Raw genomic sequence first — 16,649 nt, 5'->3', positions numbered from 1 at the left:
AGCTCCAATGGCAAATGACATCCATGTAATATCAATTTTCTTATACAATATTGGCATGTTATTACTTATTCCTTTGCAAAATTTGTGACTAAAGGAAAAGCCTTTCAGAATAATTCCTTAGCTCTACTGTATATGAAGGACAAAAAAATAAAGTTGTGAATCATGTACTTTAAAAAAAATCTGTAAACGTTTTGCATGGTGTTTTCATAACAATGCAACTTTTGCTTTTAAACGCTGCAGAACTAAGATCTCTTCAAAAAATGTAAGAGTTAAAATATAATTTTTGGTACCCTTGATTACTGCACCACAAGTTGACAAAAGGCCTCATACTTGGCATCCCATTAAATGACATTTTTAAAGTAAATAGCCAAAAAAGCTATTATTAGTGGGAGAGGGAAAGGAATCTAATTCTATTAAGAAGTTTAGCTATAAAGATTCAGTCTCTCTTAAAGTACTGTTGAAAAAGTTACATGGTACTTAGAATTGTAGACGCTTATTCTAAAAAAATTAGGTTAGCACTGCACTCCAGCATTTATTGTCCAACATCTTTAATTACTTTTTGCTCAATGGATTTATTCTTTTTCCAATTACAGCAGATGGATCAGGTACAGTTCTAGTCCTACAACCATTTCCCTATGGTTGTAACTCCCTTCATTTGCAGCAGAAATGATGAACCACCAAATTCATATTCCAAGAAGAGAAGAGATCTTTAATGATGGCCAGAACCAGAGGACTCTGAAACAAAGACACAATTTAGGCTGTTCAAACAGTAAAGCAAATCAATTCAGGAATGTAGTGCAGGTCCTAGAACTGACAACTGTACTTACATCTGAGCACAAGAATTGGCTATTCAAATGAAACAATACCCTCAGAATATGTACATAAGTAAATTTAGCAAATATTAAAATTTCTCTTTTGCAAGTTTTAAAGCCCTATTACAGTCAAAAACCCATTCTTCCTTGGTTTTATTATGGTTCTTCCAGAACTGAAGTTTATTTACACTATTATTCTAAGTCTAGTACTAGGCAGTATTTTCTCTTATAGCACATTTCAAAATGTAAATAATGTTTGCATGTACAAATTCAACTGTGAGCAAATGGGTTCTCTCTCATGGTGCACAAAGTGAACTGAGATACAGTAGGTCATGAAAAAATAAATTCCAGTGTGATGTCAGAACAAACTGTCCATAAATATCTAAACACTCCTTTATAAAGATACAAATTCAAAACACAAGTTTATACTTTCTAGTTTCTTGGTAGCTAAAATAGCAGGTACTCTTGAAACTGTGCCTATTTAAGTAATTCCATTAAATGGTTGTTGCTATTATTTGAAAAAAATTCTTTGCCCACACAGTCAAGGTACAGAATTTTCATTTTACTCCTAAAAACTACACAGAAGATTATTTATGTGCAGATCCACAGTTGTTTCTAGGTTATAAAATGATCAATACAACCAACATTACTTATTTTGAAGTAGTCTTTAAACATTTGCTAAATCTATAACTTAAGCCCCGCACTTATCTAATGTAAAATATTCTGAACTAATTTTTACTGTACTTATTTAAAAATTTTATCAAGGTATTAGATATCTAATACTTACTACTTCCTGATGACTTTTTGCCTGGGGAAAAAAAGGAGAAAAAAAAATAAGCTGAACAATGACAGTTAAAAATGTATTTCCTAATTACTTTTTACATATAAATTTTAATTAGCTTATTATTAGCTTAAACAAAAATTGAAGGTGTACAACGTGTACTTTCCATGGTATGTTACTACAAACTTTATATTGATTTTTAAAAGTTGTTTGTTTTTAATTAACCAACACTCCATGCATTTAGAAATTATAGTCATCAAGATTTATATTATAATTCAAAAGAAACTTTCATGGAATGTTACTATTTTACATAATATATGAGTATATTGTAATTGTTCTCCTAAACACTGGGTCACAATGATGAAAAAAAATTCTTCATATGGAAGACTTTTATAAAAGAATGTACACTCTGCATCCTTGGAAATACTCACTTAAATTATGAATAAGGTAATAAGCAACCTGATCTAACTGGGATCTAAGTGCTTCAAGCACTGGATTGATCCCTTCCAATCTGATGTCTCCTACAACATTCTCTTCTGCAATTCCATATAGTATTTGCAAAATTATCCCCCAAAGTGCAGAAAGGGCTACAGCTATTAAAAACTATTTTCCCTTTCAAATAAAGCTTAGCATACAGTTGCCATTTTTCCAGGTTTTTTGGCCCTTGAAAATCTACACCAGGTCATGAATTAATATAGCATAACATGAAGACAAGTTTAAAACAGTCTGCCCATTTTGTACACTTCTTGAAATAAAAGGTTAAATTAAAAGTAAAAATTTATTTTTTTCTTCCTATCTCAACTACTCATATTTACTTAACAGTCATTAAATACCCATTAAGATCAACTACTTCTATTTACTTAAACTTTTAAGTGCAGTGTATCAGCTTTGGAATGCTACACATGATTTGGACAAAGCTAGAGAAATACTGAGGTAGTATCTCCCAGCTGCTCCCACAGGGGTTCCTTTATCTGACTTGCAACACTTCACTCACAACACCCAGTAAAGGGTTTGACTTGGGATTTATTGAGCAAACTGACAAAAAGGACCTTTAAAACCCTATAATCTCTTGTACCCTTCTGCTTTAAGGAACCTGGCCCATTCAAATCTATTATTTTTACTTTAGATATGCTGTTTCTTTCTCTGAGAAAGTTATCAGTGTCACCAAGTAACACACAGTCTCATGTTCAGTGATGTTGCTCTCATTTTGAGAAGCCATCAGCCCAAAACACACTTCCACATGTTCATGTGAGAAAACCTTTTTTAAACAACTTTTTTTTTCAAAATCTCGAGCAAGTAAGTTGGATCTGCATTTTAAAAACCAACACTACATTACCTAATCTTCATAATGTAAGCACAGTTACATTGACATTTGAGTATTTTTGTTAGTGGAACCATCTACAATCAGCATTTAAAACACCTAAATTTTTATAGCAAAGACCTAACCCTAAGGAAGAATGTTAATTTCTTACTTGCTGGCTATTTTCAATGACTGATTCCTGTTGTGGGTATTATTTTGTATAAAAAAAGACTATAATGTGTGACTTACCCCCATAGGAAATCTTGTAGTAGGCATAAGCTGTTAATGCTACACCAACCCATATTTCTTGATACACAGTAGAGAAGTAGAATTTCATGGGTTTCAATGCCTTTGGAATCATAGCCTGCACCATCTGAAATTTATAAAAAGTGTTGTCATTTTAACTTTTGCAGCTGTATTCTTACCTGTTGGATTTAACACACATAAAGTCACACATACATATATTCATCTATCTTTATGTATACACACACACTCATAATGCATATTAGCAGCAGTTTACAAGTTAAAAAAAATCCCCAAGCATGCAGATGTATTATTCCAAAGCAAAGAAATGAAAATTCAAAGTTAAGGTGTACAATTTATGGGCTATCACACAAAAAAATTAAAATCACTACTGATGAAAGGGTTAAAAGATGAGCGAACAGAACATTTACAGAGCAGCAACAGATAAACTTCTCTCTGCCTATCAGTAACAGCTTTTTCCTAAAGTTTCCAGATTCCCTCAGGAGGAAGTCTCATTCCAGACAAGCCAGAGAGGCTCCTTCCTTGCACTACCAATTTAGCTTCCCACCCTCGCAGCTGTCTCTTCCAGCATGGTAATTTCTACTCAAAATAGCAACATAAATGATGTTAAGCTAATAAATTCATGTTTTATCATCACTATTTGACTTTCAAAATATGCCCCATGAGCAAGAAGCCTGTCAGTGTTGGCAGTTTTTTCCCCTTCCATGCAGCTTTGTAAGACAAAGAGAAAATTGTAGGAGGTTTTAAAATAAAGCTTAGAATACTAACTCACATAAAGGTTAGATCACATTTGCACCACACTGCACTAAGATACCCCATGTCCTATGCACACTCAATAGTCACTATTGGTGCTTATTACAACCCAATAAAATCAGCTATACACACATACAGACAGCATATGGTAAACCAGAGACCCAGGGAAGAAAAGCGGAGTTAAAGTTCTCCGAGGTAATGCTCACTTATCTTTAAATGTAAAGCATTGTCTGGTAAAGCATCTCCTCTCTTAGAGGAGAGGGTGCAAGAGCAAACACTGTCAAGACAACTGGAAAAATCCAGGCGTTTCTTAAAGAATGAAAGCAACTTTGAGGCAATTCATATATAATTACAGACAAACCCACATTTATTATATTTTTTTTTATGGACAGTCATTTCAATAATTTATTTTTGTGGCAAAAGTTCCTGAAACACCTTTCACCAACATTATTAATGACACTGCATTAAGGACACTGCTCACCTGTACTTCCAGCGTTTGTAGTTTCAGATGAACAGTGGAATACAAACAGTTACTCTGCTACAGCAGAATATCAGGCCATACTAACAAACAAGGAGGCTGAACAGAGCAGGAAGGAAAGGTTTCCCAGCGCTACAGAACACAGGGAACACGCAGGGCTGTTCCACTAACACCGTGCCACAGCCCGGCAGGACCTCTCCCCAGGGCCTGCGCGGGCGCGACGTCGTTCTGAGGTTTTTTTTCCTGATATCTACCCGGAACAACGCTGTGTTTGCTGTCTCCTTGACCTCCCCGCCACAACCCGGGGCACTGCCCGAGCCCGAGCGGCTGCACGGCGGGGCAGGGCAACGGCAGAGCTCCAGCGCCGCGGGCCGCGCTCCCTTTCGCCCTTCTTCCCTTCCCAGCTGAACCAGCGCTGCCCCCACCCGAGACACCCCCGAGCGGTGCCCGCCAGGACCCAGCCGGGGCTCGCCGGGCCCAGACGCACCGTGCCCAGACCCACCGTGCCAGGGGAGCGGCGAAGGTCACACTCGGGAACGGGGACGGCTCCGCTGCCGCCGCGGGGTGCGCCGGGAAAGGACGCGCGGCGGGCGGGGACAGCAGCGCCCCCTGTGGCCCTGGAGGACCGGAGCGCCCTGGCACCGCGGCGGTGCCGGCCCCACTTCCCTGGGAATGACGGAATGGGTCAGGGAAGGAACCGCCGTGAGGCACCTGGAACAACCTCCCTGCTGGAGCAGGGTCACCCCAGAGGACGTGGCACAGGATGGCATCCAGATAGTTCTTTGATATCTCCAGTGAGGGAGACTCCACACCCTCTCCGGGCAGCCAGTGCCCGTGTGTGGTCTGTGCACAGTGAAGTTCTTCCTCATGTTCGGGTGGAACTTCCTGTGCATCAGTTCCTGCCCATTGCCTCTTTTCTATCGCTCAACACCACCGAGAAGAGCCTGGTTCCATCCTCTTGCCACTCTCCCTTCAGATATTTACACACCGATGAGGTCTCCTCTCTTGAAGCTGGACAGGCCCAGTTCTTTCAGACTTTTCTCATAAGGGAGATGCTCCAGGCTCCCAGTCATTATCTGTTGTCCTCCACTGGACCTGCTCCAGGAGCTCCACATTCCTCTTGCACTGAGGAGAACAGAAGGACACAAAACTCCATATTCACCTCCCCTAGGTTGAGCAGAGGGGCAAGACCACCTCCTTTGATTTACTGGCAATGCTCTTCCAGTGTCGATCTTCCCCTCAGTCCTGCTTCCCAAGAACAAGCGCAGCCGGTCCCGGTCCTATGCCAGGACAATGCCGGGAAGGGCCTGTCACAGTCCATGCAGTTCCCTGTGTCCCTTAGGGAACAGCTTGTCCTGCAGGAGAGGGAGGCACCCGCTGGGCCATATTTATGAAGTCTGAAGCACTATGTGCTCTGCAGGCCGTTTCCTCCAGGTGCGGGAGGACAGGGTGGCTGGAATTCCAGAGCTGTGCTCAGGCATTGTTCTGTGGGGTGAGGGGGGAATGACCGCCCAGGCCTCCCGAGGCTGTGGAAGGAAAGCAGAGCTCAGACCTTTATTGTGTGTCAAAATGCTTTAGTGGGATCACAGACTGCATTTACTTTCCCTGTGAGTGATTTACATAATCTGCAGGTGTATAGATTTCCTACATATGAGCTTTGTCACACAGGGCAAAAAAGACTGTTTGGATCTTACATGGGCGTTTTTTGCATTTCATATAGAACCATAACTTATTTCAAAATATTGCATGTACATCGCCTCTTTCATTTAAAACTTAAAAAACCTCTTGAAAATTTAGTGAGGAAAATCCCATTCTTTCTTTAATTTAGGATTTTGAGGCTGATACATTAAGCAACCAGAGGTGGTGTGTACATATAGCCTAGATTTGTATTTACGTGACAGTAACAATTCTAAAGCAGCCAAGTGTCTGCACTGAGTCAGGTAGTCAGTGTGGAGATGATAAATCCTATTAGAGAAAGTAAGGGTCTACCCTGTGTTCATATTGGTTTTCATTATTTATCTGATTTAACAAATTACACGCAGATGTTTGCAGTTATTTCGGAAGAGAGGATGACAGGATGAAAGGGAAGTTTAACAGACTCATTTATCTTCGTTCCTATTCTTTTGAAGTTTACTCAGTAGTGATGACACAAAGCTTGGTGTTAGACCCTCCCGTATACTTCTGGTCTGCGTCTGTATGTCCTGCCTTTCTAAGGAAGGCGTTAATAAATTTTAGGCGTCGGTTTAGAGGAACGGGGCTGGCATCTCCAGGTGACTGGTGTGAAGGGAAGGCCGGCCGCCGCCGGGAGCGCTCCCGCCGGGGCGGGGCGGGAGGGCGTGCCCGTGCCGGGAAGGGCGGCGGCGCCGGACCGCGTGCCGGGCCCGCCATCCGCGCCATGCTGCGGAAACTCACCGAGGGCCAGAGCCGGGACTGGTTCACCGTCGGCGGGGCCGTCACTGCCGTCGAGCTCCTGGGCGAGGAGGCGCGGGTCGGCCGCCCTGGCGCTTCTTCCCGCCCTCCCACGCAGCAGCCGCTGACGGGGTGAGTGCGGGCGCTGGGCCGCTGCTCTTGATGGCCTCCCTCCCTCCCCTCTGCTGTGTGCCCTGGGCATTCCCCAGAGCCAGGGCAGCCTCCTCTGGCTCCCCTGCTCTGGAGAGCCCAGGCTGTGCAGTTGTGGGGTTCCAGCCTAACACCCCCGGTAGCGTTTGTGGCTGATGAGTTTTTGTGCTTTTAATATTTAATGTTTTCTGATTTGCTGCTTAGGTCCGTTGTCTCCATCATCACTAGATGTGTTGCGTGTAGGGTTTGCTTTCTCTCCATTAGCACTGGTGTGCAACTGTACCTAGTCCTGTTGAAAAACTGTAGAACTGTACTAGAAAAGACTCAGTTTTTTCTGATTCAGGTGCATTTACTTCACATTTTATCAGTGGCAAGTGATAAATGAGGTTCATGAGTTCATTGCTGTCGTGACCGAAGGAGGCATTTAAGTTACCAGAATAAAGCGAGTCAGAGGTATATTGACATATTGTTCTTAGGCATTATTCTCAGATGGCAGAGTTTACAGGCAACAAGAAGTGTTTGTGTGTTTGCATAGTAGCCAGGTACATTTGCTTTTCACTGGAGTCTGCAATTTTTGGATTGAAATCCAAAAACTACTTTCCCCTGGATGCTGCCTGGGCTGTGGCAGTGCATACTAATCTTGGTGTTTAGACAGGGTGTGGTGGTGTATCTGTGGTTGCTGTAGAAAAGTATTTTGTATACACTTCTACGTAGTATTTTTCAAGATGAGCTGGGAAACACTACACGCCAGAGTGAGTGTTTCGAGTTTTATTTTTCCCTGTTTGTTGCACAGCAATAGAGGCTGCTGTATTTCAGGGAGGAGTTTTTATCTTAAAAGGTGTACATTGGCACCTGAGAAAGAATGAACTTTTTGTGTAACAGCTTGCTATCAGGTAGTCTGATATTTCAGCAGAGACTGTTCAGGCTATCAGTGTTTCTGTCTTTGCTTCAAATGAAGGACAAAACTGGCACCTCAAAATATCTATTCCTTTTTTATCTTTCAGTGCTCTGAATCGCTGACCAAGAGCTACTGGGCTTTTTGCAAGTGGTTAAAATTTTCCACAAGTGACCAGACAAGATTTTACACTTCTTTTAAGTTATTTCTGTAAATGTGATGCCTCAACCCAGTATGAACAAGATGTTTGTGACTTCTCAGTCTTTATTTAGGTGATAGTAACATATCTATAGTATTTATGAAGTGTTTGACTCTTTAACCCAAGTGAGTACTAAGCCACAAGATCTATTTTGTGTATTCCTGTACACAGGAGAAATGAGCAAGATTGATCAAGCCTTATGTGAGTAGGCAGAAACATGTCTTTATTTTTGGTTGGACGGAAAGCTCTTTGCACTCACAAGTCTTAGCAGATAACCTGATTGTGAGTTTGACAGCTGTGTTAGCAGGGAAAAAGTTATTTTTACAGGTTTGGTTTTATAATTTTTTTTTCCCCCATGTCCGAGGGTGACAGAAGCAATATGCATCTTAAATGACCATTTAAGTAATCGTGGACAGAATTTCTTAACAATAGCTGTAAAACCTTTGAGCATAGATGGTAGGTGCATGTCTGTCCTGCCACAAAATGGAAGGAATCTGTATGAGAAGCTGTGTTTGCTTAGGTGTGTTTTGTTTCCATGCATACTTCTGTTTCACAGCTCTGGGAGTGTGCTTACATTTGGAGTGTTTTTTACAAAACTTAAAGTCTCTATAAGAGGTTTAGATTCAAGCATTTCCAATGAAATGCTTGTATTTTATTCACTGACTTCTTCAGAAAGAGTTTGAGGCGCTGAAAACAAAATAATTTCTCCTCATTTGTTGAGGCTGCTTCTAGCATAATTGTCTTATTTCCTTCAAAATTATTTTTTTGTTTCTTGGGAAAGTCAGAGCCAAAGTTATTCAGATTTCTGAAATGCTTGTTTATGTTTCTTTGAAGGTGGATATACAGTTACTGGTGGGCGCTTGTCTGCCTACCACTTTTGTCTAAATTTATATGTAAGAACATGTGGGTTTGATACCAAATTGGTAATAACAGGTGTGTTATTGCACACAGCTGTGTGTAATAATACTTTACAAAAACGTTAATGGGATCTAAAGGTCTCATGTTTCCCTTGAAAAGAGATAGGGAATGTGTTTGCTTTCTTTACCAGTGCCGCCTCATTTTCCAAGGCTTTTAAGATTCTTTTGCTTCCTGAATTACCTTTAGAATAGCAGGATTAGTAATTGAGGTTGTTGGGGAAAAGTAGTTAGAAGTAGAAACTGCATAAAATCTGGCTGGAATTTCTGTCCTTAAACAGCTCATTGATTAACTTTTTAATTCCTTTAATTATGTTTAACTGAAAGAAAGTAAATTTAGACCTTTAAATCCTTCCTTGGTATAAACAAAATTGTGTTCACATTAAGACAGTTAAAGGCTTAAGTGTGTAAAAGGTGCTTATTATCTCTTTTATTTCCTGCATTTCATAGAAGTGCCTTTCACCAAGTTAGCACCTTTTTGAAGCTGACTTACTGGCTGGAAATATTGCATGTTGTTTGCTTTGCTGGATGCTTGTGCAGGTGGGAGACACTGCTGTCCTTTGGAATTACTGCCACTCACCTTTCTGTCACCAGAGTGGTTTGTGTTGGCTGCCTGCCCGTTGCAGCAATACCTGTCCCTTACCAGTGTAAGGGACAATGTAGTTTTAGAGCACCTCATGTAAACTGTGTAGGGCATAAATATAAAATACTTAAAGAAGCAGTTGCTTGAACAGTGATCTGCCACAGGGTAGTGGTGACTGGTCTTCCAGCAGTCTTACTCCTGTCTGAGGTAGCTGAATTCTAAGCAAACAACTCTGGCAAATGGCTTGTGTCAGCTGGTGAGTTGGAGAACAAATTTTCTTGGCAGCATGTTGCGGTAAATCTAACAAATTTCTTTGAAATATATTTAACATTTTTAGTTTGGCTTCTTGCCCTTACCCCATTGCTTTTCCTATGCTTTTCTCTGCTTTTTAACTAAAGAGAGTATGTAAAAATTTAGTCAGGAGGAAGTGCTTGTACTCCATAAAGTTACCCCACATTTCAGCATTTGAAAAAATGGCCAAAGTGAGTCCTTAGAGGATGGCATTTTCTCAGCCTTTGGATAGTTTTTTATCTCTACCTTCTACAGTTCTTCTTTGCTTTCTCCTTCTCCCTTCCCCCAGATGTGGACAGTAGAACTGGATGCAGCAATCTGATTAAAACATGCATATCAAAGTAGGTGAGCCTTTCTGTGCATTTCCCTGGTACTGTATAGAGATTTAACACTGAGTTGGCTACGATGCCTGCCTATATTTTTAAACTATTGAGCAGCAACTGCCTTTTAGAATATGGCATAGTTGATGGTCTCTCTTTCTAAACTTGGAAAAATGCATTTGCTCATATTAAAATGAAATTGAAGTGAAGTTTGCAAAGCGTGGGAAAGTTGTATCTGGGGTTATCTTGTGTTTGTTTGTTTTCCCTACTCATTTTTGGTGATTGTTAAGGAAGCGGATCTTCCGTGTTACTGGCCTTCCATTTTCCATAAGTGAAAATTTGGAAGCTGCATTTTTAGAGGTTTTTTTACCTGAAATTATTTTTCAGATGGCACGCTGTGAGAATACCATTTTTAGAAATAAAGTTACATGAATTGCCATTGCAGGTATCTTGCACATTGGACCACTTCAAAGCTATCTGAAACCAGCATTATGAATGTTAATTCTCAGACTAATATTAATCCAGCCAATGCCTTTTGAATACTCAGTCCCCTCCTTCCTGTAGGAAAGGTACTTGATATTTAACACTTGTGAGAGTTTTATCACTATGGAAAAATCTTTCTTTGAATCTCGTGCTGCCCTCATGTAGGGATTAGATTAGAACTGCAGAAGAATCTCCAACTCCATGTGCTGCATCAGTAGGGCAGTGTAAGTTCAGAACATTAATCCACAAACTGACAAGAAGAGGGCAAAGAGTTTATAGCAGCTCTGAGTGCAGATATAAGAAGCTTGCATGTCCTTGGAAGCATTGTGTATTTAGTTTATGGGAGGTGGAGGGACTACTTACTTTTGGTATTGAGCTACAGCTTTTATTACTTTAAACCTGTTGGAAATTTTTTGCTGTAGTCCTCCAGTGCTTTGTCCTTTGTGTGGATATAGGAGTTCTCATTGATTTGTCTTCTGTGACTATTATGCTTTATTTTTTCTACGTGAAATGTTCTCTATATCATAAGCTTTTCAAAGACTTTAAAAAGCCATTTTTAGAAAGACTTAAAAGTGTTTAGTAAATTACTGTGCCATTTGTTCCTCCAATTTGTGTTGCATTATTAGTAAATTTTTTCTGGAATGGGGGATACAGCTATGGAGCATAAGATGCCTTAAAGCTGTGTTACCAACTTGATGAAATCTCATTGGCTTCTTCACTATGTTTGAAGAAAATACCAGAGGAAGCAGTTTTGTTTATGAAGTAGTGTATTCTGTGAATTGGGCCATATGAGTCTTGCCTATTTTTTTCCTGATCCAGCAGACAGATAAAAGCAAACACAGAGATGACATGTTATATGAAATGTTATATGTTATATGAAACATGTAAAAACTTGTTACAGTGATGGGAGCACAATTGGAAATGTAGCCAACTGAGTTCTGGCATATGTTTTCATTGATTTTCTGCTCTAATTGCCTGCTGTGACCGTGACTGCTATGCATGTGATTAATCTTGTAAAACTTTGTGAACCCACAGTGATAGATCATGGTGGCTGAGAAACATTAGATTTTGTTGTGTGTAAATTTAGAATGAACACCTTGTGTGTTGGAAATGATCTGTTGACTCCTTGGCTATTCTAGAGAGGTACCATCTGATTTGATCAAAATGATAAAGGTTTAATGCAGAATTTGGGTTTCAGAGCAAGTAAGTCAAATGAAAAACAGCTATTTAAAATTAAACAATTCAATATTTTTTAAAGAATAGAAAGCTAGTGTTAAATGCCGTTAAATATCTAGTGGTTTTGCTTAGCTGTCCACTTTCACATACTTCAGCATGTGCAGAGTATAGTTCAGAGAAAAACAAAAATAGTACGTGCAGCTAGGTCCTGTCAGTATTTTCATGCAATTGTTCTTGAAGTTAAGAAATAATTATTGAGCTCCAAAAGTATTTACCAGTTTATTTAGCTGCTGTTATATTAAACCATTTATTTTACACAGTATAAAGTTCCCATAGAGCCTAAAAGCTATGTGATAAACACAGAAGTTTTTGTCTAACACTCTGGATTGATGCTGTTTCAAAATAAGCAAAGCAATCTTTTTTTTGTTTAAATACTTATAGCTCTATATGGCTGAAAATTAAACTGCCTCAGAGTTTTTTTCAAAAACATCTACATTTTTGAATAAAAGATGGCTTCAAACACAACAGTTCTAAGAAACTATAAAGATAAAAGGTGAGTTGATACCTAAGTTACTGCATACTAGCTATTACAAAGGATTTTAATTTCTAATCTTGGAATAAAAAGGGGAGCATGTCACATTTCTTACTCCTGTGTGTCTGGATGGCAATTACAAGAAAGGAATGCAGATGGCTACATAACTTTTTGAAAGTAACACAAACCAATTTAACTTGATGGGTAGTAATAGGGTAGATTCCAGATTCTGTGAGAGAAGGTGGGAAACATGCTTTGTGTGTTTTTGTCGACATAACTTGAAACCGTGGGGATTTCATCTTTGTCCAGCTTGTTGGAGCTGTCACCACGCAGACTAAAATGTTCAGGGCAATTTGTATTCCATGCATCTACCAGCTGCTCTGCTTGGTTTTCTCTCTCAATGGTGGTAAGAAAATCTTTTAAAACTTGCTTGAATATGTAGACTATTTCCCACGGTAAAACATCATTTTCTGCCAAAACTTCCCGAAATCTAGAAAAAAAACAAAAATCGAAATCTAATCATTGGCGGAGAAAACTTTTCTCTTTCCTCTGTGGTCATTTGGGGCTGGGGGAGGAGGAAATTACTTGAGTTCTAGTGTCATTTTTTCCTTGTTGCCGCATTTCCCCACTCACCTCCCCCAGAAGATTGTAAGAGGAAAAGAGCTCTAACAATGCACTGGATGTGCTCCAGCTATTGTGGATTGAAAGCAGTTGTAATTGGGTAGGCTTTTTTTTTTTCTTTTTTTTTTTTTTTTTTTTTTTATTTGGCCCATCTGGGTAACTTGATTTAAACTGACTTTGCCCTTAGGTGTATTCTGGGCTTTAAAAGGCAAATGGGCTTGTTCTGTCGTTTCTGAGTCCCTAGAAAATGTACTTAAAATGCAGGCATAGGAGAATTTTTCTTCATAAAATGCACGGAGGGATTTTTAAAATTTTTTTTTTTAATTTACACTGATTTTCAAGTTTTTAGGAGCTTTCTGGTATTGTAGACAGTAAGGCTGGATTTCTGCATAATAGTGCATTACATTAGTCCTTTTATTTGATTTTTAGTTACTGGGTTGCTATTTAATAAATAGTAGGGATAAATAACAGGAAAAATGGGAAGTATTGAAAGGTCATCTGAGATTTCCTTTGTTTGGATTAGACCAGGAAAATCCTGATTCAAAACTTCCTTCAAGTGCAGCATATTAAAGTGAAGATGTAATTTCTAAAACAACTGTAAAAATGCTCTCCAGTTGGTGGTCATTGCTACTTTGGAAGAGCAGAGCCAAATGCAAACTTTGGTTAGGTAGGGAAAATCTTACTTGTGATAGAGAACTCGGAGTCAGGGAAATACAAAACAATTACCTGCTGAGAACAGTTCCTGTTTGGCAAGGCTGGATTTGAGAGCACAGAACTTCAAGCTGCCGTTGCTCGGTAGCTGGAATTGTTGCTTGAGGGTTTTGGTAGTTCTTGAGCCAGTTGTAATCCATGCCAGTTTTCTGGACTTTTTGTTCATTTTCAATCTCTTGCACTAATCTTTCACGCTCTTTCAGGTGCCATTTCAACTCCCTCAGCAGGGTTTTTGTAACTACTTCTGATCCAGGACATCTTGCGGATTTGTAGGAATCAGTTTTTGACCATTTCATCCAGCCAAAAAGTGGCATTTTCAAGCTGGGGAGAGGAAGAATATTAATTATGCTTGTGTCTGTCTAACTAGTTAGTTCTTTTTACCTGTAGACTTCATTCTTATGAACTGAATGTTTGAGTGAAACTTTATTAATGATTAGAATAGTTTGCTGTACAAAATCACCAGGCCATAATGAAATATGATAAGTCTTGCACCTTACAATATTTCCTGTCCCTTTTCTTAGTTAACATCCTCTGTGAAATTTACAGGATTTGAAAGTACATATCTGTCACCTTGGAAATATTTCATATTTTATCCATAGTATACATGATTTAAAAGACAAGGAGGGAGGAAACCCCTAAACCTTATCACGCAAGCTAACAAAAAACCCCTCAAACCCCACAAAAAACCCAACTAAAAAAGAGTACTTCTCCCAACAAAACACAAACCCCCAAACCTCAGAAATTTGAACTTACACATATATTTAAAAATGAAATTAAGTAATTAGTATTAAGTGCTGGAACTTTGCTTGATCTGGTTTTACAACTTATGTATCAATTTTTATTTTAAATACTTTAATTATTATTCACATAATCTAGAGACAGAAATCTGGTAGAATAGACTTCTAATTTGCAGTTTGAAACAAATAATGCACACACAAGCATGCAAATTGGAGTAAAATAACATAAATTACCTTTGCAGTTGTCTGTGAACAGTGTTGTTTCAGGTGAGTTTGCTTGAAGGTCTCTTATTCTAGCATATCCCGTTTGCAGGTTCTTAGTACTGCTGGAAGAAAACAAGGGTTTTTTTTTTCTCTTTATCCTATTTTCTTTTTTTTTTTCATTTACTCAAACTGTGCCCAGAAAAAATGACTTTCTGTACTGAATATGACAGTTTAAGTTTTTCTGCTTTTAAGGTTCTTTTTCATCCTCTGTACTGGAGAGAAGCAGTAATCCATTTAACCTAACATAGTCTCTCAAATACTTTCTACCAAGTCCATTAAGATCTCCTACCTTTGAATTGAGTTCTGCCGATGGCAGCAATTTTGAAAAAAAGATGGTAACAATTTCAAATGCTTGTTGCTAAATCCATCCAAATGTATTGTTGGTAGTGAGATGAATAATGGTAGTCTGAAGCAACTACAGACGTGCTTGTAGCTAAAGTTAAGGCTGTCGTATGATGTGATGCTTGGCTGTGCATAGCTGTAGGTCACAGTTTAGAGCTGTATTTTTATGCCCGTAGAGTGCTAAAAATAACTATGTTGCTTTTATCATCAAACTAAACTTTCAGGCCATTGAGATGCTGGAAGACTTATCTCCCATTAGAGGGGGATCAGGCTGTTCTGCTGTCATTTTTAAACAGCTAAGAATAGTTTTTCTCTAGTAAAGATCATCTAAAGCTTTTGTTAAGTGAGTGTTGACAGAAAAGAGGTATTTGACAGTTGCTCAGGATTTTGTCGCTACATTAAATGTTTCTTCCAGATGAATTTCATCAATCTCATGGTTCTATACGTTTTCATTACTGTGCATAGCTCTTAGCATTTTTAATTAACATTTCAAATGTGTTTAAAGAAGCCAGACTGTAACACCTACAGTGTGCCATGAAAGACACTTTAATCTAATTAAAGGAATAGAATGATAAGGAGATGCAAATTGAGGTCAAACTGATCTAAAAAGCCCAGAATTGTAAGTCTTACCATAGACATTGCTTCTCTCTCAAGTGGCTGTCAGCCGCCTGCTCCCTGTTTCCTTGATGAATATTTTGAGCATATCCATTTTCAAGGTTCATTCTCGGGGATGGCTCTGTGCACACTAAAGGTCGCTGAAGGAGCCATTTTCCGTTCCAGTTATCCGGTCCCTTCTTATTAATCTAAACAGTAGCCATGGTTTAAGAAACGCTGCCTTTCTTCTTGCCCTTGTTCTAACGACTCTCTGTGCTCCTCTTAAGTATTTTGCATCCCTACTTTTCTCCCTCCACGGGTGTGTTGAACAGTTGGGAGAACAAAGGTTCTCTAAATTTGTTCTAGATGTCATACAACATAAAGGATGACGTGTATGGCTGTTATTAAAGCTGATACTACTTATACATTGGAAAAATTCAAATGTCAGTATTAATCCTCTTCAGCTGGAAGGTTTTCACATTGCATTGAATGCAGTACTATGAAAAAGGAGGGGAGCTAGGTTTATGATGACAGAACTGTCCTGACAGATTTTCAGATAAAATTAAAATGCTCCTTGCCACCTCCTTTACAGCACAGTTAACATGTCACCACTTTTTTCCACTGTATCAATCTGCAAGTAAACTGCTGTACAGTGCAAAACCATTATAATGTCTTTGCAAATTAGAGATGCATACTGGAAGGTGTGCAGAGTAATTAAATGAGAAATGTACAACTTTTATTTTTCAACCTAATCTTTGGTTGCATCATTGAAGATTCAAGGCAGGATCCTGAGGATCATGTCTATCTTTCCATTGGTAGGAGAGCATTGAAGCTGAACATTTATATTGCTTCTCCTTTTGTATGCAGCTCAGGTGTGAGAAGAGATAGATGACTGCTTATGTGGGGCTGGCTGTGGAAACTGGACCTCAAAAGTAGAGCAGTAGTTTGTGCAGTTTCTAGCCCGTGGTTAATCCTGGAAACTTTTAAGAGTCAAGATTTTACCCAGCTGTCTCTCTTAAGTGTACTCATGGATCTGAAGT

General features: G+C 39.2%; 3 protein-coding genes across 11 annotated transcripts in view; 1 reads left to right on the top strand and 2 right to left on the bottom strand.

The window, feature by feature from the left end:
• Nucleotides 1-531: 531 nt before the first annotated feature.
• On the bottom strand, nt 532-5,046 carry ATP5MJ (ATP synthase membrane subunit j). 3 transcript variants are annotated; one of them, XM_064423229.1, is made up of 4 exons: nt 4,891-5,046; nt 3,143-3,266; nt 1,600-1,620; nt 532-735 (listed from the first exon to the last, which is right to left on the bottom strand). In XM_064423229.1, the coding sequence occupies exons 2-4, from the start codon at nt 3,264-3,266 to the stop codon at nt 710-712; spliced, it is 171 nt and encodes a 56-aa protein (XP_064279299.1). In that variant the 5' UTR covers nt 4,891-5,046; the 3' UTR covers nt 532-709. The 3 variants fall into 3 exon arrangements, with proteins under 3 accessions (XP_064279299.1, XP_064279300.1, XP_064279301.1); XM_064423230.1 differs by having other exon boundaries at nt 4,876-4,950; XM_064423231.1 differs by lacking the exon at nt 4,891-5,046 and adding an exon at nt 4,392-4,801.
• A 629-nt stretch (nt 5,047-5,675) lies between these two features.
• TDRD9 (tudor domain containing 9) overlaps nt 5,676-16,649 on the top strand; it is a 68,975-nt gene continuing 58,001 nt past the window's right edge. The window contains exon 1 of one of the 3 annotated variants that reach the window (XM_064423202.1): nt 5,676-5,822. In XM_064423202.1, the coding sequence (XP_064279272.1) occupies nt 5,779-5,822 (44 nt within the window). In that variant the 5' untranslated portion in view covers nt 5,676-5,778. Of the gene's footprint in view, nt 5,823-5,976; nt 5,996-6,783; nt 6,930-16,649 lie in introns of those variants that run through there. The other 2 variants (XM_064423204.1, XM_064423201.1) reach the window with 2 other exon arrangements.
• Nucleotides 12,075-15,913, bottom strand: RD3L (RD3 like). 5 transcript variants are annotated; one of them, XM_064423221.1, is made up of 4 exons: nt 15,646-15,913; nt 14,644-14,735; nt 13,688-13,993; nt 12,075-12,830 (listed from the first exon to the last, which is right to left on the bottom strand). In XM_064423221.1, exons 3-4 carry the CDS (start codon nt 13,984-13,986, stop codon nt 12,533-12,535), a joined length of 597 nt encoding a protein of 198 aa, XP_064279291.1. In that variant the 5' UTR covers nt 13,987-13,993; nt 14,644-14,735; nt 15,646-15,913; the 3' UTR covers nt 12,075-12,532. The 5 variants fall into 5 exon arrangements, with proteins under 5 accessions (XP_064279291.1, XP_064279295.1, XP_064279293.1 ...); XM_064423225.1 differs by having other exon boundaries at nt 14,644-14,732; XM_064423223.1 differs by lacking the exon at nt 15,646-15,913 and adding an exon at nt 14,963-15,250.

The sequence above is a fragment of the Passer domesticus genome, chromosome 6 (assembly GCF_036417665.1).
Source record: "Passer domesticus isolate bPasDom1 chromosome 6, bPasDom1.hap1, whole genome shotgun sequence".
NCBI classification, from domain to species: Eukaryota; Metazoa; Chordata; class Aves; order Passeriformes; family Passeridae; genus Passer; species Passer domesticus.
Note: the sequence above shows the minus strand (reverse complement) of the source record. Positions and strands in the feature narration are given on the sequence as shown.

Excerpts from the sequence above, each read along its gene's own strand:
- ATP5MJ (XM_064423229.1), bottom strand. The coding sequence starts at position 3,266 with ATGGTGCAGGCTATGATTCCAAAGGCATTGAAACCCATGAAATTCTAC. Across the intron at positions 1,621-3,142 it reads CTACAAGATTTCCTATGGGG|GCAAAAAGTCATCAGGAAGT; the intron begins GTAAGTCACACA and ends TTTTTTCCCCAG. Across the intron at positions 736-1,599 it reads CAAAAAGTCATCAGGAAGTA|AGTCCTCTGGTTCTGGCCAT; the intron begins GTAAGTATTAGA and ends TCTTTGTTTCAG.
- RD3L (XM_064423221.1), bottom strand. The coding sequence starts at position 13,986 with ATGCCACTTTTTGGCTGGATGAAATGGTCAAAAACTGATTCCTACAAA. Across the intron at positions 12,831-13,687 it reads ACAGGAACTGTTCTCAGCAG|ATTTCGGGAAGTTTTGGCAG; the intron begins GTAATTGTTTTG and ends TTTTTTTTCTAG.